The 24,518-nt window shown below is 46.2% G+C and overlaps 2 protein-coding genes across 5 annotated transcripts; both read left to right on the top strand.

Annotated features, from left to right (window-relative positions):
* The first annotated feature begins 9,865 nt into the window (after nt 1-9,865).
* Nucleotides 9,866-14,025, top strand: ccs (copper chaperone for superoxide dismutase). 2 transcript variants are annotated; one of them, XM_076092558.1, is made up of 8 exons: nt 9,866-10,015; nt 10,245-10,317; nt 10,760-10,897; nt 11,112-11,286; nt 11,373-11,433; nt 11,842-11,919; nt 12,483-12,586; nt 12,700-14,025. In XM_076092558.1, exons 1-8 carry the CDS (start codon nt 9,881-9,883, stop codon nt 12,857-12,859), a joined length of 924 nt encoding a protein of 307 aa, XP_075948673.1. In that variant the 5' UTR covers nt 9,866-9,880; the 3' UTR covers nt 12,860-14,025. The 2 variants fall into 2 exon arrangements, with proteins under 2 accessions (XP_075948673.1, XP_075948674.1); XM_076092559.1 differs by having other exon boundaries at nt 9,969-10,015; nt 10,216-10,317.
* A 293-nt stretch (nt 14,026-14,318) lies between these two features.
* rbm14b (RNA binding motif protein 14b) lies at nt 14,319-24,485 on the top strand. 3 transcript variants are annotated; one of them, XM_076092556.1, is made up of 5 exons: nt 15,170-15,364; nt 15,455-15,506; nt 16,095-16,447; nt 16,835-17,876; nt 18,173-24,485. In XM_076092556.1, the coding sequence occupies exons 3-5, from the start codon at nt 16,099-16,101 to the stop codon at nt 18,483-18,485; spliced, it is 1,704 nt and encodes a 567-aa protein (XP_075948671.1). In that variant the 5' UTR covers nt 15,170-15,364; nt 15,455-15,506; nt 16,095-16,098; the 3' UTR covers nt 18,486-24,485. The 3 variants fall into 3 exon arrangements, with proteins under 3 accessions (XP_075948672.1, XP_075948670.1, XP_075948671.1); XM_076092557.1 differs by lacking the exons at nt 15,170-15,364; nt 15,455-15,506 and adding an exon at nt 14,319-14,449 and having other exon boundaries at nt 16,856-17,876; XM_076092555.1 differs by lacking the exons at nt 15,170-15,364; nt 15,455-15,506 and adding an exon at nt 14,319-14,449.
* Nucleotides 24,486-24,518: the final 33 nt, after the last annotated feature.

The following is a 24,518-nucleotide window of genomic DNA, read 5'->3' as shown; positions in this document are numbered from 1 at the left end:
TACTTGATAAATGGCGAAAAATGATCATTTAAGTATCTATCGATCTAAGAAGTAACTTGTAACCTTTTGTTATTGTGCTGATTTTGCGACTTGGCTTTAAGCGAGCTCCTATTCATCTACTTAGGGTTCGGATTCTGTTGCTCAAAGGCACTCAGGCGTTTTCCCATGCTGGCTCTCTGAACCTTCAAGCATCCAAATTGAAGGCAACACGTGCAAACAGCGTGACAGAGACTCGGACAAATGGAGGAATTTATGTGACATACCAACATTTCTGAGTCCTTTTTGCTCCCGGGGGGGAAGGCTGTAAAACAGAGCTGCTCTTTTGGCTCGGGGCCCGACCGTCTTCGAGGACGCTGCGCTGTGCAGCAAAGCAGCCACAGAGCTGTAGATCACAGTCCACATTGTATAAATAAACTCCTTTCCCAGAGCTCCGGCCTTTAAAGGGCGCCCTTGGTCTCAGAAGACTCTTCTGATGAGGTTTAACACACCGATGCAGTGAGTCTTAGTCAGCACTTTATCATATTGAGCGCGTGTGTGTACATGTGTATTTATTAGAGGTGTGTCACTGTTCTAACCCCCCCCCCCCCCCCCCCCCACCCCCCCCACCCCCGAGGTGTGTCACTGTTCTAACCCCCCCCTTTGTCTCCATTGTTATTCCCTGCATTGCTATTCTCCAAACAGAGCACACATTCATCACTCGGTCTTGTGCCTTTCTTGTGGACATGCTGGGGAGGAAAAAAAAAGGAACCTTTTCAGGTCCGTGCTTGTAAATGACCTGACGCAAAAAAAAAAAGGGTTTATTAAGTCACCTCCCCTCCCTTCTCCTAACCTACTTACTGAAGACACAGAGGAGAAGGGACAGACACAAGGCGAGGTAGACGGACTGACAGACAGGACAGGACAGAAGTGGGAACGGAGCACATTTGTCTGTAGTCCGGTTTATTTGGTAAAAGCAAAGAATAATTAGGGAGATATATCAGTGTGCCCATCACCTGCAAAGAATGTATGCATGTGTGTGTGTCTGTGTGCCCCCTGCTGATTTGTCCACTACAGAGAAAAGTGCCATCACAGCTTCCCCATGTCTCTGCTTGTTTTGTCCGACTGCAGTAAAAAAAAAAAAACCTGATATATATTTAATTTATAGTGACACAAAACAGAGAAGAAAGTCTCTCGCGTTTGAGAAGCTGCAGAATAGTGTTTCACTTTTGTGTTCTGTTTAATAAAGGACTCTTTAGTCGATTATCTTGTGTTGTCTGTCTGTGCTGGAAGAAGGACCCCTCCTCTGTTGCTCTTCCTGACATTCATGGTTTTTTTGGGGGGAGAGGATCTCTTTATCCAAACTGAGTGTCTAAAAATATCCTGAATGCAGATGCATTTGTGATTTTTGTGCTAGATAAATTTCTTGTCTATGCGTATACTATCCTGAATATTTTACCAAACAAGCTTCTCCCTGCATGGTGTTGTAGCTCTTCATTAGCAATGCTGCCACATTCAGCCTGCCAGCTGCTTTGAACACAAACCTGGATGACATATTGACCACACATCTAATTGATGTTGTAACATCAAACAGGGCGGATGGAAAAAAAAAAACTTCAGCCAACTTGCATCCAACACTAAACCAATCAACTAATGGATCAAATCTGCGTTATGGAAAATATTGAGCACACATGCAACAATTGGGGCCACCTCATCCAGCAAAGCTCCAGATATAAATAGTTAGTCATTAATTGTTCCTCCAGGGTGCACAAAAAAAAAAAAAGAGTTCACGCTGATAACATTTGCTTTGATAATATTTGATACATTTAATTAATTTGCCGGCTAAAGGTGTTTACACACTCATAATCTGAATGAACAGGCGAAATCAATCATCCAGACAAGCCTCGGGCGCTCAAAGAGACAATCACGATACCCCCCCCCCTTCATCTTCCATCATCATCCTCCTCAACACACACACGCGCGAAGCTTGTAACAGGACATAAACAAAACAATAAAATCTCCTCAAGAGGTCTCACACCGCGTAATGTGGGCCAGATCAGAATAGATTTTTCTTTGTGTGGGGGGGGGGGGCGTGCTGAGTGAGATCACTCCGCCGGCGGCGCATCTCCAAATGGCACACATGTCGGTGCCGCGAATGCATTCCCCTGAAGACAAAGTGTCATCCGCTTAGCCATGAATCCGCTTTTTATTACAAAACGGCGCGGCTGTTGGCGCGTAACGGTCCGCACCGGGGCGCGAGGAGGCAAAGAGCGGAGTACGGAGCGGAGCGCTGGCACAAACAGAAACACACGTAAACGAGTCTGAATGAAGCTGCCACACCGGCCCCGGTTTCCTTTTTTAAAATGTAAACGGGACACCAGACACGTCTACTACTCGTCTACTGTGGGGATTAAAGGCGCCATGTAGGACAGGGATGCTGATGTTACAGAATGGGAACACACGGTCACCCACCTTTGTCATCCCGGTGCTGTGATGTGATGTGACGGTCGTGGCGGTGGATTTCTCCCCCCTGCTCAGGCTCCGTGTCCCGGCCAGCCGGCTGACTGCTGCCTGCCCCCGCTTTCCTCTCCTTCTCTTCTTCTTTATTATTATTATTTTTTTAGGAAAGCCCGCGGTCCTCCTCCTCCTCGCCTACAGTTGGCTCTCCTTCATCTGTTTGGTGATTGTTCAGGTGTCGCAGTCAGCGAGGCAGCAGATCTGCTGTCTGTCTGTCATCAGGGGCTCCTCGCGACTCCTTTCCTCGTGCAACAAAACGGGAGTCGGTCTCTCTCTCTCTCTCTCTCTCTCTCTCCCTCTCTCTCCCTCTCTCTCTCTCTCGCAGCCAATGCGCGCGCGCTTGTGCCTGTGATGCGGGGATGAGTACTGCTGGGCTGGGGGGTTGGCATGCACTCAGCACGCACATAAGGTCCTCTCTCTCACACACACACACGTGCACATTAACATGCATGGACATGTCCTAAGGATACATACTGTGCCTATCATATACTTGTAATACTTATTCTCATACTGCTTGTGTTCTTTAACTGTGTTGAGCTTCATGTGAAAAGCGTCTGTCATGCAAAAAAAAGTTAATTTGAATGTGAACTGGAACTTAATAGCTGGCTGATGTAAATTTACAGCAGACCAGGGGCTCCTTTAATGATTAGTGGGCCCGAGGCAAAACCAGGAAACAGCCCCCCCCCCCTATGCATTATTCTCAGCCTTTTCCCTACAGAGAATGTTATTGTTATTCCTGAGGATGCTCATTGTTATGTATGCAGGCATGTATCTCGGTTCCCTGCCCCCTGCGCCAAAGCTGTCTGTATTTGTATCCTCTAAAAGTGATAAAACACGGCGAGGAGCCGTTTGCTTATCCTTGGGAGTACTTGGGAGCTTGTGAAAACCAAAATGCCCTCCAAATTGGTTCATAACATGCCATTCAGCATAACAAAGGTAAGCCCTTCCTGATCTCAACATCTTTAGTCTGCCTTCACAAAACTGTGAAGAAATCTGTAACGGTGACTCTGTTTCATGACAAAGCTGTAAGGCACGAATACTTGTTTTTAAGGTTTTGGGTAAGAACTGCTACTTCGAACGACCACATGGTTAAAAGAAACCAACGGTACTGGTCGGTAAGTTAAATATTGTCTTCTTCAAATCCCACTTCCATGATGTCACAGTAGTCATCCCGGTTTGGGCGTGAGACTTTAAAGTCGTGACAGAAAACCGGCATTTAACGGTAGAAATCTGTTATCAGGGAGGGTCAGAGGGTTGATGATTATGGGAAATGTAGGTTCCAGTGTTTCTTTTTATAGCTTGGCCGATACAAGTCAGGAAAGCTCTTCCTCTCATGCTGACTTTCAAATGTTTCTTGTAAATCCTCCATCTTTATGGTAATGCAATGCTAATTTGCTCGAGTGCCCCTTTAATGGACTCTTCCACGGGTACCCTGGTGTCTTAGATGTTTAACACACTATCACAGCTTTCCTGCTCCAAGCCGGGCTGAGGATGTTTCCCTATCTCTCTCCCTTTATTTCCAGTCAGCCCTATACTGCACACTATTTAATCAAAAATACTTGAAAAAGGTCAATTATGTTGGGCAATGGTACATTTTTTTGATGCTCACACACAGTTTAATGACATTGGGGCCAAAACAGTGTCCATGCAGACATGCATGGACATTTAAATTTAATGTATTTTATCTCTGCTGCAATATTATTAGCAACTCATCTACATTTACATCGACCCCTTTAAATGCCTTTCTGTATATCTTTCCTAAAGCGAGCTACTGCGACTCAATGGCGAGTTTTTAAATACTTTATTGTACTTTGTGTGGTTTTATTATCACAGTTCTACACAGCTCCAGTAGAGACTCATAATGAACCACGACTTGTAAGACAACTTATTGCTGGTAACCTTATTGTGCTTTCTTGCTTTTACCTCCTATTAAATCAGTTCCCCTCTGTAATTAGATCGGGAGATACTTTCTGGATCGTGGCAGATTGTTTGAGCGATGATCGGGACTCTGGGTCATTATTCTAGGGAGGAACAGGAGACTTTGATTAGGCAATGCTGTCCCTTCTTCCTATCGATCCTCCCTGTGATGAGCTGTAGAGTTTGTCCGCAGCTTGTTAAACACCCCAGTGGCATTGTAATTTATTGTTCTTAGCTTGTTTGTGGGTCAGCAATAACGCCTGACCCCACTGTGCTGAGTGGACAATATTTGTTTGAGGGGCTTTTTTTTTCTGATCGACTGGATGGATTGGTTGGTTTGTTGTTGTCATGGCCTGAGATTGATTTTAGGGAGAGATGTTTGTAATGTCGTTTTAAAGACAGCTCTTAATAGTCACTGCATGCGCTTGAAAACACAAAATATGTTAAGATCCACGACCCCAACTCTCTATGATTACTTTTATTGACTTTATCCACACAGCAATCCGGCATAAAATGACATGATGGAAGGTGTAGAAACATGATAAACTGTGTTTGTTTTGGCCACTTTCAGTTATGTGTCTTATCCGGACGTTTGTGGTCACATATGAGCTATCTGCAAGATGAGCTTCATTATTTTGTGTTTTATGATCATTTTTCTCCTACTTTGCCCAGAGTTTTGATTTAAAGGCTTCTTGCTCTCCTGGAAACGTCCATCTTTTTGTTACAGACCTGTCCTCTGTGTTTTCTCTAAAGTTTAAAAAGAAGTGAAACCAGGACAAAGTCACGGATCATCCTTTTTATTACAAACATGGCCCCCTGCTCTCCGGACGCCTGCAGAAGGCTTGGGTGGGCGGTTGGCGAGGGGAAGGGGGGGGGGGACTCCGCTGTTAGACGCCGTCCCCTGGACACGCTTGGCTTCATCCTCCGTTTGAGCTGTCAGGGTGCAATCAGCAGACATGGAGGGCGCTCTGGCTGGGCTGTGACATTACTCTGACCTCTGCGGGGTCCAATCGCACCGCTAACAGGCCTCAGGGCCCCTCCTCTCTCCGGGAGCTGAATAATTCAGCGTCATGAGGTTGTGGACGGCGTAAAGCGCAGCAGCCAGGACGGATGTTTGATTCCCTTTGGGATCAGCCAAGCTGTAAACAGTTTGCTCTGCGAGGCTCACTGTGCGTCATTGCACACTGTGTATTTATAAATATTTCTATTTTATTTTATTGGCCTCTCTGCAATCTGCCAGGCTCCAGCAAAAGCATTTCTATTGAACTTTTTTTTCGATATTCTTGCAAAAGAAACTTTTTTTCTTCTCGTGTTTTCATGTTTTGACATTCTTTGATGGATCGGATGCTCTTGTGTGGGTTGACAAAGTTACTGAACACTGCTAATTAGGGCTTGTAAAACCTCTTTAAAGCACAGCCACAACAAAACTCCATTTCATGGTAGAGATATGAAGTTTTAACCGGAACAAGAAAAAAGATGTGTTTAGCGCAAAATCTTGATTTTGTGCACAATTGGTTCAACATCTGTCAACAAAAAACACGTCGCCCGTTTGTCGATCGGGAACAAATGTTTATGTTTGATGTGTTAGAGGAAGTCTGTGATTTTAACTGATTCTTAAATCATTTAAAGTGTTTTTGTGCTGTTGTTTGTCCTTGAAAAAGAACAATGCTGATCTATATTCCGGTGTAAATTACAGTTAACGTGCAAAACTCTGTAATGCAAATCCCTCAATGACAACAACAGTATATACATGATTTTAAATTGTCATTTTCCATCAAAAGTTGTGAACGGTTAATGTGTTCAATGCGTAAATAAAGGGTCCTACAGTTTCCTGCAACTTAACAAGTGCACGTTAAGTCTCACGTTAAGACTCAAAATATTTGCTATTTGAGCCTCAGTGTCTCTGGAGTGAACCACACAGGTCAGAAATGTGATGATTCTGAACCTCGCCAACATTTAATAACTTTCCTCTTTCATCTAAAATGTGTTCCTGTTCGTTTGACTAATACCTCAAAAGAATGCAGGAAGACAACTGTGTATTAACAAATGCCACAGCCAGACATTTGTTCATGACACACCTGTTGGATTCAGGAGTTTTTGGTCATATTACACCATCTTCCTCAGCAGACAGAGTTTTGCACAGCTGTCATAGAATTGTATATGTTTGACATTTACATTTTTCTGAACACCTTCATGGTCACTTAAGTAAGCTGAGTGTCAAAGTTCACTCATGACCTCGTGGAGAGTTCTAGTACTTCACAAAACAATGAAACTACAAGCTCCACTTGGAAATTTGGAAATGTATACGGCAATAACTTTGAACTACTGTCACTACTGAATGAATTTTTAATCTGAAGTTTCAAAGAGTGCTGCACTCTCGACTAAAACCCAATGGGATTTTTCCATTAGATGTTGTATTATTGCAGAAAATAAGCTCTGCGGCCAACAAACACCTGTGATACTTACACGTTTTCTTCAGATAATCGTCACCTGCGAACGCCACTTTCACGAGTTTTGAAGCGCGAATGCAACCAAGAGGGGTTTTTACTGGTGTATTTTATGTCGTGGAACAAAACATTTAAATCTCTTAAGCTTGTGTTGATCACAGACCTGTTTTCAGGCATCTAGCCAAAAAACCCATTTGAAAAGAACCCACTGACTTCGAGACGAGGGAACCAGAAGTGCAAAAAAAAAATGCAAACTCATTTCCGGGTTTTAGGACTCATTCCTAGAATTGATTACAAAGTCCTCACAGCAGCACCTGGCCTATTTCTCTGACCTGTTTATCCAAAATGATGCTGTAGGTCATCTGTGGTTACACCAAGGGTTAAATTAAACATTGTTTTTATGGTGCTATAGCTGCTTGAATACTGGAGGCATGAGCATTTGATGGACTTTAGTACACTGCATTCCAGTCCTTTTGGCTTCTGTGTGAAGATCATTGTTTCGTCTTCGCTCTGAAAGTATAGTTTGGCTTCCTTGCATTTAGTCGCTGAAACAAAAGCTGCTTCACCTTGAAGTTTGTTTTAATAAGAAGAACAAAACAGACTTCAGGTCAGTGCTAACAGGGTGGAGAGGGAAAAGAGGGCGGGGATAGTGCCTCGTTTAGTTCACAGATAATACCTCTACTGTTCCAAACAGGGCTGTCAACACTTCCTGTCAGCACGGCTGCACACACACATACACACACTTCTCTTTGTCAACCACTTTCTTCTGCTTCTTCGTGCCTCTTCCTCCTCTGCCGTTCCATCCATCCCTGCTTTCTCCTCCTTTCTGTCCTCTCTCCGATTCTGCTGTGTTCGTGTAGTGATTAGGTTTCTCTCTGCCCTGTGGTCTCTCTTGTGTGTGTGTGTGTGTTTCTGTGCTTATATATGTGTGTGTGTGTGTGTGTGTGTTGGTGAAATCCCCCCCTCCTCCCCTGGGCTCAGGTGTCACAGCAGCTCTCCCTCCACTCCTTTGAACGGAGAGCTCAGCGCCGAGGATCAACATGATGGCGAAAGGTTTTAGACAGTTTCCCATGTACCGAATAAATTAACTGCTGCTGTGTGGATGCTGTGTGTGTGTGTGTGTGTGTGTGAGACAGAGAGAAAAAGACTTCTCAGCACACACGCACACAAGGCAGTGTTTTGAGCCTGGTGCACAGTGGCTCAGCCCTCTGAAAGCCTGTGGTCATATTACTGACGCGGGGGTCAGAGGTTAAAGCCAATGAGCCACCACATACAGAAGGAGCTGTGTTCTAACCGAGCTGCCACTCTGGCTTCCTTCTATGTAAAACATCGGCCTCTCGGTGTTGCTTACACGTTTCTGGATCGACACCCGGCATGCACGAGCGCACGTGCACGGCGGCGAATATGTGTGTCGCTCTCTAAGCGCATCATCCCAAATTTAGGTTTGATTTTAGAAGCTTTTATTTTAGACTCACGACCCAGATTATCTTTTTATTTATGCCACATCACGGTCATCTGCTTCCTCCATGTGGCTTATCTCCACTATCAAAGAAGATGAAAGGAGATGTGATAGGAATGTATGGATAACACATACACACACACACACACACTGGTCTCCTCTGAGAAGCAGTCATCAGCTTAGTGGTGGTTTGTCCCATACCGAACGCTTTAATCTGCAACAATAATCTATACACATTATGAAATTGAACTGGAGGCCGCCACACGCTGCAGCAAGCCCTCACTATTACTGCGTCAAACCGTTGGTTCATCCAAACGCTGCAATCTCCTGTGTCCAGATAACCCCCTCCTCTTCCTCTTCCTCTGACCCTGATCTGATCACGTCGTTATATTAGTAGATCGCATGATTTGGCCCGTTTATAAGCGTACTTTACATGAACGTGTTTTCACAACCTGAAGTCAGCCACTGGTTTCTATTCACTGTGGGGAAAAAAGTGAGATATTTTAAACGTGGGTGGTATATATATATATATATATATATATATATATATATATATATACCATAAGATGATAGAAATTTGTCTCAGAGGACTGCTTCGTGGCAACATTTGATTTTTGGATCAATTTCATGAAATGCCTTGATTTTTTTCATCTTTTTTTTTTAGACAGATTCTACCAGAGAATACATTCCTAGCAATTTTAACTTTTAATAGTTACTCAAATTGCACTAGTAAATTTACATATACCATGATACATCTGTATCACCTGCCCCTAACCCATCACAATACACATGGCTGCTGCTCATGTTGGAAAATGCTATCTTTGCAGCATGTGTGGAGATTGATTTGAAACGTCTTGACTGCTATATTGACGTAAAAATTAAAAAGTATAGAATGTCCAACATTGGTGAAAACCACCCATCTAACGTTTGGGAAGTCTTTTTTAGATAAGACGAAAAATTGACAAGATTCTCTCACTTTTATTCTCCTTGAAAACTTTCAAACCATTAAGAATATTTACAAATCTACTATCACCAAACTTAAAACAAAGCTATATATATATATATATATATATATACATTCAGTTTTCTGCATACTACTACTACTGGCCTACTATAATATTAGCATGATTAAGTACAGCTGCTAGCAAGTACATTTACTGAACTACTGTATTTAAGTGTAGTTCAGTGGTTCAAATTTTCTGCCACATCAAACCTAAATACAAGAAAATAAATTATTAAAAAATCAATATTAAATAAATAATTACTACATGTGCATTTAGAGAAACTACATAATTATAATGTAACAATTATTATATATAAATATAACACTAGGAGATTTAATTTCAACATTTTGTTTTGGTAATAATATTTATTTATTTATTTATTTATTTATTTATTTATTTACTTATTTACTTATTTACTTATTTACTTATTTACTTATTTATTTATTTATTTATTTCAACCGAGTAAAAAGGCTTCATTCGTCTCCATAATGACTGAATTGACGGGTAGTCGGCCACGTGGCGGCGGTAACGAGCGCCGACGTCACCGTGACCTCACCAACATGGCGGCGCCCGCTATCAGGCGCAGCTGGCTCGCTTCCGTTTCCAGAAAAGTGGGAAGTTGTCTGTTTAATTCAGTTGTCATCGCCCAGGCGGCGCCGCGCGGTGACGAAATGGACTTTGCGGGGCCAACTAAGGTTCGACAGTAACGCGTGTCGTGTTTTGCTGAGTCACGATATTATTAAAATAATGTCAAAAACATGCCTTATTGTGCGGCTTGCGTGATGTGACAGCTCGTGCGCTCCTGTGTCGCTGCGCAGTTACATAGCGTGCTAAGCTCACGTGCTACTAATGCCGATATGATAATGTACTTAACCTTACATTGTGTTATCTACAGGTGTTTCATGTTTGTTCACTGCTCCACAGCTGGAGTTTGCGGTGCAGATGACGTGTGAGAGCTGCGCAGTTAAAGTCCGAGCTGCGCTGGAAGGCAAACCAGGTAAGAGAGCACTGAAGGGTTTGTTTACCAGCACTGTGAAAGGAGTTTATTTCTGCTAAATAGCGACAACTGCTGTTACACGTCAAATTAATTAATCTAGATTGAATGCTAAACTTCTGTAAACTAGAAACTTTGAAATATGTGCGCAGCTGACCATGCAAAAACATGTGCAATAAGTCTGCAGGCAAGCATGCAATGCTACACGTATGACAGGTTAATGATCAATGAATATGATCAATTATCAATGAATGTTTACTTCAAGGGAATTCAACAACTGCTCTTCATCTTAGCACAGTTTATTAGAATAACAGAGTGATGCAGAAAAGCTGAAAATCCTCACATTGAAAAGATTGAAGCGGTTGTTCGTCACTTGTTTACACCGTTCATTTTTAATTTCCTGCATTTGTGTATCTATCACTTGATGGTTCGAACGTGTCTGCAGGAGTGTCGTCCGTCAGTGTGGATGTGGGTAAGGAGCAGGTGCTGGTGGAGTCGGCGCTGACCAGCGCAGAGGTGCAGGCTCTGATAGAGAGCACGGGACGCAGGGCGGTGCTGAAAGGCATCGGAGGATCGGAGCACGGTGAGAAAACAACGGGCCCGGAGTGAGGCCGTAGCTTTAAGTAATGAAAATGTTCAGATACCAGAAGTCTGGTCAGATGTGTAATCTTATTTACTCTTCTAAATCAGCTGTAGACTGTTTTATAAGACTTTGTATGCGCCAGTCATTGATTCCTAATAACACATATCAACAAAACACGTCCTGGATTAACGTATCGCAAGTATTTCCATGACAGACCTGGGTTCAGCCGTGGCCATGCTGGCCGGTGTGGGGAGGATCCAGGGGGTGGTGCGTTTCCTGCAGCTGTCCGAGCAGCGCTGCTTGATTGACGGGACCATTGATGGGTTGGAGCCCGGACCCCACGGCCTCCACGTCCACGCCCTGGGGGACCTCACGCGGGACTGCCTCAGGTAGGACGTTGTACAGTGTCTTGGCCTCGTTAATGGTGGACAGCAACCACGCAGTTTCAAATTCTTCTTCTTTTGTCTTTTTACAGTTGTGGAGAGCACTATAACCCCTTCGGAAGACAACACGGCGGTCCAGGGGACTCTGAAAGGGTACATCTGCTCCTTAACTTCCTGCATAATCGTTCGTTGTTCATCGTTTTTAGAGACTACTTGCTCCGTGCCGGAGTTCACTCGTGCCAGAATATTTAGCCGTCGAAGGAGTTAGTAAATAATGGATCCTCTCCTCATAAATTCTGACAAAATCTCTGCTCGAGATTTAATAAATATTTCAGCGTGAGCCAAATGTGAGACGTGATACCCGTCTCCGATTGCCAAAACGTGTCCCGCAGAAGCAGTTCCGCTTCAGGGGCCACATTTTCAATTAAGTGTGTGACAGTCGGGGGGCCACGCGTCTTAAGGCGGTGTTCCCTAACTTTTAAATGCCGCTTACTCTCGTGTAGGCTCTCTATGGTTCTGTGTTATTTATGTGGGCACTCTGTGTGTGTTGTTGCCGTGCAGCATGTGGGTGATCTGGGAAATATTGTTGCTGGACCAGATGGCCGAGCTTCATTTCGACAAGAGGACAGTCAGCTAAAGGTAACACACACACACACACACACACACACACACATATTGGCACTGGTAGAAAAGCAGGTAACTGCAACATATTTAGCTTTAGGAATCAAATATGTTTCTTACAAACATTTAATTTCCAAAGCAACACCAGATGCCCATCTTATTTCCCGATTTTGTGCCTCCTCGTCTCCTTCCTCCTCTGACTTTGTGACCCATCACGAGGAGCGCCGAGGCTTGCCGGAGGAGCTATAAGCAAGGAAGCACCGGTGTGTCCTTCGTGGAAGTGTTTTCCAGTGACGGATAAAAGAGGCGACACAGCTCGACCGCACGACGTATTTAATTGACGTGAGGCTCCGATGCAGTGATGTCTCACGTTATTAAATACGCTCGGCTCCTATCTCCTCGCGTCGCTTCCTCGCTTCCTCGCTTCCTCTGCTCGTATCTCCTGTGGGCGGGTCTAAAACGTGAGGCGAGGAGGCGAGGGTGAAGGAATTGAGGATGTACAAAGTGGGAAATGGGGGGGAAAGCTCTGAATGAGGGCTTTTCTTTTCCTCTCCATTGACTCCTTGATGCTCACGCTGTAGGTTTGGGACGTGATCGGCCGGTCGTTGGTGGTGGATGCGGGCGAGGACGACCTGGGCCGAGGAGATCAGCAGCTCTCCAAACGGACTGGGAACTCTGGGGAAAGGTGGGTCAACGGGACTGGTTTGTAAATGGACCTTGAGTTGGGATTGTTTTGTCAAACTACCAGCTCCAAGGTTGAGATTTGATAATGATAACACTGCGTCTTTTCCTCTACAGACTGGCCTGTGGGATCATCGCCCGATCCGCTGGTCTTTTCCAGAACCCCAAACAGATTTGCGCCTGTGACGGGGTCACGCTGTGGGAGGAGAGAGACCGGCCGATAGCGGGGAAAGGTCGGAGCAAGGCCGCCACGGAGACGCCAGCGGCACACCTCTGAACCTCGGACACAAAACACAGAGCCTCATCCGTTTGAACAGAAAAGGATCGGAGCTCTGAGGAATACGTTTCCACACAGCTGGACGGATGACCAAAGAAAAACGGCCTTATTTTCTTGAAATCAAATCCTCTTGCGGTCACAGTTTACTGTCCTCTGAGGAGTTTAAAAGCACTGTAGCAGTTTAAATCTGAGGCTTTGTGAAAGCCACCTTTGATTAGCTTGATGTCCGTTAACACTGTTGTATGTTTGTATAAACAGCCGCCTCTGACACAATCTGTCTCATCGCCGTCTAAATGAATAACATTCATGGCTGGGATCAATTTAATTAAAGTGTCTAAGCTGATGATGCAAGCCTCCTAAAAAAACAGCCGTAGAAATGATTCGTTAAAAACATAGGTTTTGAGTTTAGCAGGAAAGTCAACACCCACGTGGGTTTACAAAATGGAGTGAGGCTTATAATTAGGATATTTACTGTCACAAAGCTTTCCAGCTGCAATAGTCCGACTGCACAGTATATGTTCTGTTCCACTGTTTATCTGCAACTCCTCCATTAGTGTGTTCATTTTAAATCCATCAGGTTATGCGGGTGACTTGTTTAAGAGAGATGAGCTCTGAAGAGCTCGGAGGAGAGAGTCAAATTCCAAAGGGAAAGTCGGGTTAAAAGTCTCAGTGGGGTTCCTTGAAGGATTGTGTGCTCAGCTCCTTCATCCTGCTAAAAAATATATATATATATATATACGTGATGATTGAAGTATAATCTAATGATGTACAAAACGTCTACCTCGTCACACTTATTGATTTCTGTTAACGCACATCTCCTTCCCCCTGACGACGCCGTCAACATTGTGACGGAGTGGTGTGCAAGTTTAGCATCGATTGTCCAAATTGAGCATCTGTCTTGTCCCGGTGAAAGGCTGAATACGCTTATTGAATTTTCCCCCTCAAATGTTCAGTCGGTGTCCTTTTTTCCATTTGTGTCCGAGGGCTGTGAACGTCACTTGAATGTAGGACTGCAACCAACGTTTGTTTTATATTATAGATTTCTTTTTTTTTCAATTTTTGTCTCTGACAATTAATCAAATCAGTGATGTAAATCAGTGAGAAGCTGGAACCCGAAAACGTAAAAGAAAATGTTTTTGCTTGATAAATATAAAATGTTTTGCTGATTTAATTTTCTGCTTGAATGTTTGACAATCTGCGTGAATCATTGTCTCACACACACACAGCCTGCATTAGTATTAATGTTGCACTTGATCTGTCCTCTGTGGCTGAGCAAATGTGTCATATTTCTTTCATAGAACATAATGAGCCCTCTAATTGAACTCACTCGCTTGTTTCCTGTCTCCCCCTTCGGAGCAGAACCCTGCGGCTTTAAAGCAGCCTTTAATTCTTCTTCTTCTGGTGGCACTGATGAAATGAAACAGGCTCATACTTGGCCTCGTGTACGTGCACTATTGTGTGTCCTATATTTGTGAGGACTCAGCATCAGCAGCAGCAGCAGCCCTCCCCCTCCTGCAGCCCTTCTCCAGCAGAATGCCCGACATGCAAACGGAAGCAGGCGCTACCATTTTGAAACGCAGCACCGCCTAGGTAAGATGGTAGTTCCTTTTATTTGAATCGCCGTTTTCTGCCGTATTATTCTCATCGGAGGCGATTAAATCTAAACTCGTCTTTAGGCTCGAGCGTTTTCCACGTGCGTGTTGTCGCGTGGGAGTCCGTTAAACCGTGTTGTTGCACGGAAATCACTCGGTGTTACACTGTATCCATTCCTGTGCGGGGGGAGAGAAGAACAACATGTCTGTTGTTACATTGTATCTATCTGCGTTCGGGTTCCAGCTGTTGTAATCTGCTGTTTTGTGGTTTACGTTGTTGCGTAAAATACATGTTTTTAAAAATATATTTATTTTTCGCTTTTAGGGTTTGTTTGCTTTGCACACGAGCAAGAAAACCAAGCATCCCGCCTCATTCACATTTCTTACACATGCAATACAAATCTGTCCAACGCGTCTAAACAACTTAACTTGCGTCTTATCGAGATTTATTTCGCTTCTTTTTTTTTTTTGCTTTTTTTTTAAAAGACGCGAGCTTGTGAAAATGTGTTGACTCAGCTTCGCGCTGCGTCATCAGAAAACCAGCTCCCCCTCCTCCTCCCTCCTCTCTCTAGTTATGCCTCGCATGGACTCAGTGTTCATGCAGCAGCCATATGTAACCGAGGGGTGCACTCACACGTGGAGGCCCCACAGCACAGAAACACCGAAGCTTGCATCTCCTTTAATACATTCTTGTGTGAGCAGCAGCAGCACAAGAGGTGCAGTTCAGTCTGACTGGAGCCTAAACCAAAAAAAAAATTGAAATGTCATTCTCTGGTGTCATGTTCCACATTCCTTTTGATTCACAGCCAGTCGTGAAGGTTGCTCAAGGGGAAGGAAAAAGGTGTCGACCAACCTGTAAAAAAACACTCCTACAGTGTGATTTAGAAGAGAGTGAAGAAGGGAGGGGGAAAAGGTGACACAATGGGGCCTTTCTGTATCACCCAAGTCTTAAAGATCACTGAAAATGCCACGTGTGTTGATCCGCAGTGCTCTTACTTTGAAGGTAATGGTGTAAAATCCCGGCTGTCTCCTGTGTAAGAGCCTGACTCACAGCGGTACGTGTAATTACAGCCTCCTCTAAAGTAAGACTGAGATATTTAATGAGGTCCTCCTTCAGTCTGCCTCTGCTCCACGACGACTATTGGAGATATTTCGCTTATTACTCGCTGACATAATGCGGCTCCTGTGTGGGGGGGAAACCCTGCTCTGTTTTGCATAATCTTTTATCTGAACACACAGGCAATTGTGGGGTCAGATATTTGAATGTTAATCTGGCGGCTTATTCACGCGCCGAGGTTTCTCTATCGAGAGTGCACGTATAAATTCACTTATTGGTGTGCTCAGTCTTTTATTTGCCTAATCTCTGGATAGTAAGGCAGCAGGTGTTAAGTCTTTTGTTTATTCAAAGTCAGCACCAACCCCCTCCCTCACAGATCTTTTTCAGCCCAGAAAAATAAACTAAATAGCTGGGTCAGCGAGGTCCCTGCGTACTGCAGCCCAGCCCTGTATTCAGATAATCACACTCCACTACTTCCTTCTCCTCGTCAGACTTTGTTCTCACTTGTCGCACTGTGTAGTTAACGCCCTCCTCCTTCCTCTCTTATCTCTAACCAAGTACATCCCTCCTCTGTTCCCCTCTGCAGCGCCATGGACAAGAGCAACACGGTGAAGCTCTTCGTGGGCAACCTGGCGTTGGACACCACCCAGGAGGAGCTGTCGGCCATCTTCGAGCCCTACGGCCAGGTGGTCAGCTGCAGCGTGCTGCGGCAGTTCGCCTTCGTCCACCTGCAGGGCGAGAACGCCGCCGAGCAAGCCATCCGGGAGCTCAACGGCCGGGAGTTCCGCGGGCGCAATCTGGTGGTGGAGGAGTCGCGGGGGAGGCCGTTGCACTCCACCAAGGTGTTCGTGGGTAACCTGAGTGGGATGTGCACCACCGAGGACCTCCAGCAGCTGTTCCAGACGTTCGGGAAAGTCCTCGAGTGTGATAAAGTGAAAGGTGAGCCAAGGCCTGTTTTTTTATATATATATATATATATATATATATATATGTTTTAAAAGCTCCCGGTAACATCTCTCTTTCTCGAGTGTTGTGTGTGAAATTGTGGAGCTAGTGTTTGAAGTCGTGCCGTAGAGCGGGTAAGCGATTACATCTGACAGTTCTTATTCCAGTTAAAGAGATTTTGTGCTCTACTGCACACGTTTGAGACCATGTGATGTGTTATTATGATACATAAGTCCAAAGTTCTCTGTGTGCAAAAGAACAAGACGCGCCCACGTCCTTGGTTCCCTTTGGTGCAATGCATTCTTCTTGGTAGCAGTAATAAGTAAGTGCCTGTGGCAATGCCACTGTGATCCTAACTGTTGTCCCTGCGCTCAATGACAGCCAGGCATTCCTCTTCCGCAGGCTATGCCTTTGTCCACATGGAAAACAAGGAAGACGCGCTCCAGGCCATCGAGGCCCTGCACGGCACCTCGTTTAAGGGCCGCCCCCTGTCCGTAGAGCTGTCCAAGGTCCAGCCCAGCAAGCAGGCGCCTACGGGAAAGATCCCCTGTGTTAACTGTGGAAAGCAGGGCCACTATGCCGGAGAATGCCCCGTGGGGAAGCCCTCTCTGGAGCAGTACCAGAGTCAGGCGGCGGTCCTGGCGGCTGCCGCCGCCGCAGCCGCCGGCCTCCCGCTACAGGTCCAACAAAGCGTGCACAATTCGGTCTACAACACCTCCACCTTCGATCCCACATATGCGGCTCTCACTGGGATCACCACGGGCACGCGCACCGACGGAAACCCCGTGAATCCGGCTGTTTATGGTGCTCTTGCCAGCCAGGTGTATGGTGCCAACGTTGCCAGTCAGCTTTATGGATCGGTGGCCAACCAGGCAGCTCTACAATCAGGCGCCACCCAAATGTACAGCTCGATGGCACCCAACATCTACGGCCAGATGGCGGCGAACGCCGCCGCCTACTCTCCTCAAGTTTACACCCCAACCATGGCCAACTCCCATGTCTACCTGACCGCTGCTCATGGACTAGAAATGCAAACAGCAGCGGCGGCGGTCAACCCCGCCTACGCCGTATCTCCAGCTATTTATGGCGGCGGCGCACAGGCCTACGCTCACATAAGCGCCATGGGAGCAGCGGACCCCACCACAGCCATCTTTGAGGCCGCCAGACAGGCACATTACTTTGCCCAGGGCCAGCAGGTTATGGCCGACCAGCAGCAGCAGGCGGCCGTCGCTGCGGCGGCGGCTGCCGCAAAGTCTGGCGAGAGGGACCGCAGTCCCCTGCGGAGGTCGATGCCTCTGCTACCAGACCCGGTGATGAAGCCGTTCATGTACCAGAGAGCCAAGCCGCGCCGGCCCCTGCTCCCAACACCAGCCGGCCGAGCGGCAGAAGAGGCAGCGGAGGCTGCAGAGGACCCCATGGCCAGGTAGGACATGATCTTCAAACCTCTTTAACCAGCAGCTATGCGGCCAGCCCTGAAACATTCCCAGAGAGAGTCGAGTTTGTGTCTCTACTACTGTACTTTTCAGCTGTTTACCTCTAGGAATCACGGTTATTTACAATCTTTTTGCCACATTTCTCACAGTTGATTAATGCTTCATTGCATCCTTCTCTTTCGCTTCACCGCTCTCCCGTTACTCCCACTGTGTCATCCCACATCCTGTCCCCTCCTACCTGAACCCTCCTCTCCCCCCTACCTTAACCCCTCCCTACTTCTCTTAGGTACTACGCGGAGTACTACCAGCAGCTGCAGCAGTACCCCCAGTTCCAGTACGCCTACCCGCCGCCGAGTGCCATGGCGGCCATCCAAGGCATGCCGGGAGTGTCGGCGGTCCCCACCGTTTCCGCGATGTCCGCCCAGTCGGTCGCCGCGCTGGACGCCCTCAGGCCAGTGGTTCCCTCCGCCGCGGCAGTGGCAGCCGCCATGGCTGTGCCAAGGGTGTATGAGCCGCCGTTGCCGCCGCCCACGCGCAAGGAGGCCATCCTCCGCCGCCCCGAACTCTCCCTTCACACGCCTGAGCCCCCCTTCCGATAGTCGCACACAACTCTGCCCCTTCCACCCCACACCCCCCCCCCTCTTCGCCCTGAACCCCCATCCCACATCTCCTCTTCCACCCCCAAACTTGACCACCTTACAGCAGCTGTATGTGCGTGTGTGAGTGAGTCAGTGTGTCTGTGGGATCTAAGTGTGTGTGGGGGGTGGGGTTTGAAACTTGGGGGCTCCTTTGGTTTATTAACCTGCTTTACGAGGGACTCGGTCGGCTAACCTTGGTCCTGTTTGCATACACACAGTGCAGCCATGAAAGGGAGGCTCTCACCTGTTGTTCGGGCATTCTTTGTGCTTCTCAGTTTTACTTCTTTTTTTCTTTATCGTGCCAGTCTCACACTTGTGCCAGTATTAGACTGACCCAGTCGGTCGTTTCACATGCCTTTTATTTCCGCAACCCAGTTATGATTTTTCTACGGCCAAATCTACGATAAGACATTGGTTTTTATCAGCCATCCTTTATCAGCCTAGATGATCATTTCGGGCAGCTAATTTGAAACCTTTTCTGCCTTATGTTGGGAGCGTTTTGATTTGTAATGTAATCGGATGGGAAGCCAGATAAACACACACATTGTGTCCAGGCTGCATTGCATCGTGTCCAATAGAACCAAGGTTGACGGGTGTTTTGGGGGGGGGGGGGGGTTTGTCCTGAATGTGATGTGGGTTGTGTGAAAGAGGGCTCCTGACCTTGCAGCGCACAAACGCAGCAGCTTTGACTGCGCCTTGCAGAAAAGAGAACAAAAAAAACCACGTAAAGCACACAAAAGACGTACTGTAATGTATGTCTGGATCTCTCCTTGACCCCCCCCCCCCCACCTGTACTCTAACTACAACACTGGAAGGCACGGCTTCACCTCTCTTTCTCTCTCTCTCTAACTACAGCTGCCTACCTCTGACAGTACATTTCTGTTCTATTAAACATTTTTCACCCAGTCAGCAGTTCCTGTAAAGGTACAGGGTCTTTATTTTAGGGGGGAGGGGCGGATTTTCAGTGACAATGACTTTTGTAGATATTCTGTATTAAGTCCTCCTACATTTCCTGAGGCCTTTAAAACACAACTGTTTTGCGTTTTTTGTTTGTTTTAGTGTAGTTTACATGTAATACAAGTCAACCCTGGGGTGTAATGAAATGTAAATGGGAAAATAACCCCCCCCCCCCATGTGTGACTACTGAATGAGCTGTTTACAAAGGATCTGTACACTGCATCCTATTAGGAATCATGACATGTGACAAGCTCAATTATGTGCCTATAAGCTTTGAGTGAAGTGCATTTCGTGGAGGGATCTCCCATTTTAAGTGCTTTTTAATCGTTTCAAGGGGGGGGGGGGGGGGGGGGCGGGTAACTGGATCGTAGTTATTATTTTTTTATAGAAGAAAAGCCACAAACTGAGCCTCACGGGTTCATAATTAGCCGCTGGTTTTAAGCAGGAACAGTGATAGCACCAATGAATTGAGAGATGGGGAAGTGTCTTCCAGATGCCCCAACTATCTGACTTTTTTTTTAAAATACCAGACCTGCGTCAGATTGTAATTGCAAAAATATTTAAGTGTCATGTTTTAAATCCGGTTGTTGGATCCGGTTGGTGGGGTTTTCGGCATCGGGATGACTAAAGCTTGACCTGTAAGGACGGGTACCTTTTGACATTCACGAGCTCGTCCCGAGTGGCAAACTCCGCCCATTCGGTACTAAAATAATCACTTAAAACTATCACTTTTGTTTTGCGGCTACTGCTTGACATCGGTCTGATGCACACACAGACATCCTCTGAATTCACCTTACTGCCTCGCTGTCCCCCCTCCCCTCCCCCCATCCTTTCTCCCGCTGTGGTTTTTAGTAGTTAAGTGACTTTTGCATCTCACAGTGTAATCTTTCTGTGTTGTATATACAAACACATACCAGTTGCATCCTTTGTAGAATTATGTGGTTTGCGAAATGTCTTGTTTGCCATGTTTGAGACCGTATTTTTTAGAGAAGTACTTTAATTTTGCCTTTCATTTTTATTTTTTTTTATTAGGAAAAGACAAAAACAGAATTAAAAATCGGCATGCTTTTTATTGAGAATATGTATACTATAATACTTATTATAATAAAGTGTTTGGCTCACTACTGTGGTAAAAGAAAGCAAAGGGTTTGGACATTTCCCCTTCTTGTTGATGTTGTTCTTCTCCACTATCTGTTTCTCTCGTGTTAAAATGACCGCGCAGGTGTAGATGCTGGCCCAGCTTTGCTTTCTTTGGTCAGGGTAAGTGCCGGTTGGTGCTCCTTTCTCTCTCCAGCCTCTCAAACTGGGTGCAAACCAAAATTTCTCTGAAGAGGTTTGCACTTGACCAAACGCACATCAGGATTTAATTCTGGCAAAGAAAAAGCTGGGAATGGTCCTTTTTTTTTTTTTTTTTTTTTTTTAAATAGATTTTTTTTTCTTTTTTACATCAAGAAAGGACATGATAGAAACTGGCATCATGTTGAGAGCTGGGGAGAGGCACACAGATAGAATGGCCTGGGTGCATTTTGATCTGTGGAGCAGTCCTGTTTCTGGGGTTGATGGGTGTGTGTCTGGTCTGGTCTCGTCTCTCCCTGCTGCACCAAATTCTCCCCCCTTCCGTGTGTCTCTGTGTCCACTCAGACCTGCATGTGTGATAATCTGTAACTCTGCCGCATAAAAGAAAAAAAACTAAATACCCCCGGCGACAGTCCAGCTCTGAACTAACTATCTCAACTGAATTAGGTCACCGGGCCACCTGGGACGGCCAGCGTGCAGCCGTGCGTGAGCGTGGCGGCGTGAGCCATGGGGACGACTTTTAAGCGCGACGCCAACTCTCTCTCCTCACCACCCAAGGTAAATGAAAAAACGAAAACGAAACAAAAGCACTGACCTCTCCTCTCCCCACCTGCCGCCCCTTCCTTTTGACTGTGCCTTGACAACAACACTCCCACCTCCACACCTTCCTCTCCTCCGCCATCACCACCTCCCCCTCTCCCCCCACTCCGTAACTCCTCCTCTGATGCAATGGCAGTGCCATCGGTGGGGGGGGTGGCGGGTTGGGTGGGGTGGGTGAGGGGTTTAGGACCCCTTCCACAAGTCCTGTCTCGCATCAGCGTACTAGACTGTCCCGCCGGTGTCTGAGCTAGTGAATAAAGGGAAGTGTGATTGTGTGTGTGTGTGTGTGTGTGTGTGTGTGTGTGTGTGTGTGTGTGTGTGTTTAACAGAAAGAGAGCATGAATGTGTGGAGAACTTTTTTTTGGGAGGGGTGCTTCATTGATTGGTGAAGCTTGGCACATGCGGACAAACCCTTACCCCTCCCCTGCCCGCTAGTCAACTCCTCTCCACCGCCGTATTCGCCGCCCTCACCCCCCCCCCCCCCCCCTCCCCTCCCTCCCTCCCTCCTTCCACCCTGACCCCTTCCCCCCCCCCCCCCCCCTCCTCCTCAACCCCACCCTATTGTCCCTATGCGCCTCTCCTCTCCGCCGTTCACACACAAACACACAGCGCTTTTTTTTTTCCGCCGCCACCGCCGTCGCCCCACCACTCCCCCCTTGGATCTGGGTTCGTGGCTCTGGCTCGGACTCAACTTCCCAGAACCACCCACCTGACCCAACCTCCCCCATCCTCCTTTGTTACCGTAGAGGCCTGGGCGCGCCAATGGACAGTGTATGTGTGGTGGCCCGCCGCCGGACTCTGTAACATGACACAGAGAGACTTCAATGTTGGGACAAGTCGCTTTGCTCAAATTGTTGAATGCCGGGTTATGCTCCACATGGCTGTGGAAGGGATCTTAACTCCTGTTAGCCAAAAGAACTTAGCTCCATTACATCTTAAGTGAAATTTCCTTCCCTTTGGGTCCCTCACAGCCTGTGTGCCAACCAGAAACGTCCTATAAGATAGGCCTAGGTATGAGGCCAGTCTGACCTGTAGATTCTCAATCTCAGGGTTCCTATAGGACTTTTCTGTCACGGCAGCTCTATTCCTCTTAATACTGGGATCAGCTGGACTTGTGTGTGTTTTTATGTTTGTTTTTTTTACCTGTTTAAGATTGTCCATGTGCTGAGATAGAAAGCTTAACCCTCGCGCACACACACACACACACACACACGACCCCCACACTCGCAGGTTTTCAGACCGCCAAATGAGTTGTCCGGCATTTTCTCTGACAGCTGCGGGATGAAGTCAAGAGGCCGTTGCCTTCTGTCCACCTGACAGACAAAGGAGAGGGATGAATAGATGAGTTGATTACAAGGTGAGTCGGTAGTGGAAGGATCCTCTGTCCAAAGCTGCTCTCTAACCTCACCTTTCCTGATCTTGGAGGACCCTGTTCTTGATTGCCACGATAGATAGACTCTCATTCTGGTCCTTCTACATTGACCATAGTGTATCCTGATAATGCAGCTTTGACTTTGAGGTGTCCATTTCTTGGATACACTTAACCTTTTTGTTTACTGAAATGTAGAAACATTTATGACCCCAAGATGTAAACAAAAAAAGAGGTCATCTTATTATTATTATAGTCTGGAAAATCAATGCAACTCCAGGCCCAATGTTATTAGAACGACCCTGAAAGCGTTCAGCTTTAGAACGAGGAGTAGATAAAGAGTCGACTCCTTTCCACCCCGGCCTCCATGATCAGGGCGCTCCAGTGCTTTTCCTCCGGCCACCTCCATCCTCCCCACTCTCCCAACGCCTCACTAAAGGCTTCTTCGGGTGCTTGCGAGTCGGGGGCTTCCAGTGCTTGGGTGAATGCAGCCACGCATCTCTTAAACCCTCCACCCCACCCCCCCTTGCTCTGCAGTCACACTGTACTGACAGCCACAGCTCGCTGCAGCCTCCTTCCTATACTTCCACTTTCTCACCCACTCCCCCGCCGCTCCCCCACATGCCTTCTGCAGTTTGGACAGCTGCAGAACCATAGGTTGCGCTTTATGCATCACATCTCTGTACTGTGTTGTGATAGGATCCCGCAGGTCACATCTGTTCTCCTGCAGCAGGTATCAGCTGGGATGTGCGAGCGTGTACACACTGCAGTTCGGTTTGAGCACAAAGCCCATAGACCACATTGACTTTTTTTAGTTTGCAAGATGAGATTCAGTAGGTTTTATCCAATGTGATCATGGCTATTCTAGCTCTTCTAGCACAGATGTGAATCACAGGTATCGGCCTCTACTGCTGCTCATCCGGTAGAGTCATACCTCAGCCATTACCTCCTCTATGGGGGATTGACGCAACATCAGCACCTGTAGAATTGAATGCAGTTCAATACAATAATCCTGCATTTATCAAGAAGCTCAATGTGTTTCATTTCTGTCGATCGGTATTAGAGTTGTCTGCTCTCGATGCTGCAGTGTGCGGTGCATGAAGGTGTATTGGCTTGCACCACGTTCTAAGGTGTTCATGTTATTTTGTCTACCACTTTACGTGGCTGTTTTTATCACCACCGGAGGCCAAGTCTTGTCTTTGTTTTTTGTTTTTTTTGTGGTCCATATTAAACACACAGTTATGTTTACAGAGGTCAGCCCATCCACTTCCCTCGGCTCAGTAGTGGCACAGTAACGTACATGCCGGTAACCACAAATAGTCACAGTAGCTAAGTTGCTTCAAGTAGGTTAATGGACCAAGCCGAGTGTGGTTACTTTTATATGCCTGATTAATTATGATATACATCATTCTAGTTTCCAAAGACCCATCGAGGGTGACAGAATAATATGTCACCCTCGAGAGGATAGCAATATGAATCTGCTCATTTCAAGGAAATCAGTTCCAGCACAAAGACAAAATTGGTATTTTAGTTGGAGGGATTTTAGTGGATGAATGTTAGATGAAATCTTTGTGACAACATGTTTACTGTGAATGACAAATCCTGATATAAACACAAATTATATTGTACGGTTGTGATATGCATATATATGCCTTTTTGATCTGTATTTCTTAGTGTTTTAAGGCATTTTTTTTCAGTCTGCATGCAAATCATGAATAAATTATTTTTTTCTCATAAAAGTGCCTGAATCTCTTTTGTTCTAATGTAATTTA

Source organism: Anarhichas minor, unplaced genomic scaffold (genome assembly GCF_050575085.1).
Source record: "Anarhichas minor isolate MPS153535 unplaced genomic scaffold, ASM5057508v1 ptg000016l, whole genome shotgun sequence".
Classification (NCBI taxonomy): domain Eukaryota; kingdom Metazoa; phylum Chordata; class Actinopteri; order Perciformes; family Anarhichadidae; genus Anarhichas; species Anarhichas minor.
Note: the sequence above shows the minus strand (reverse complement) of the source record. Positions and strands in the feature narration are given on the sequence as shown.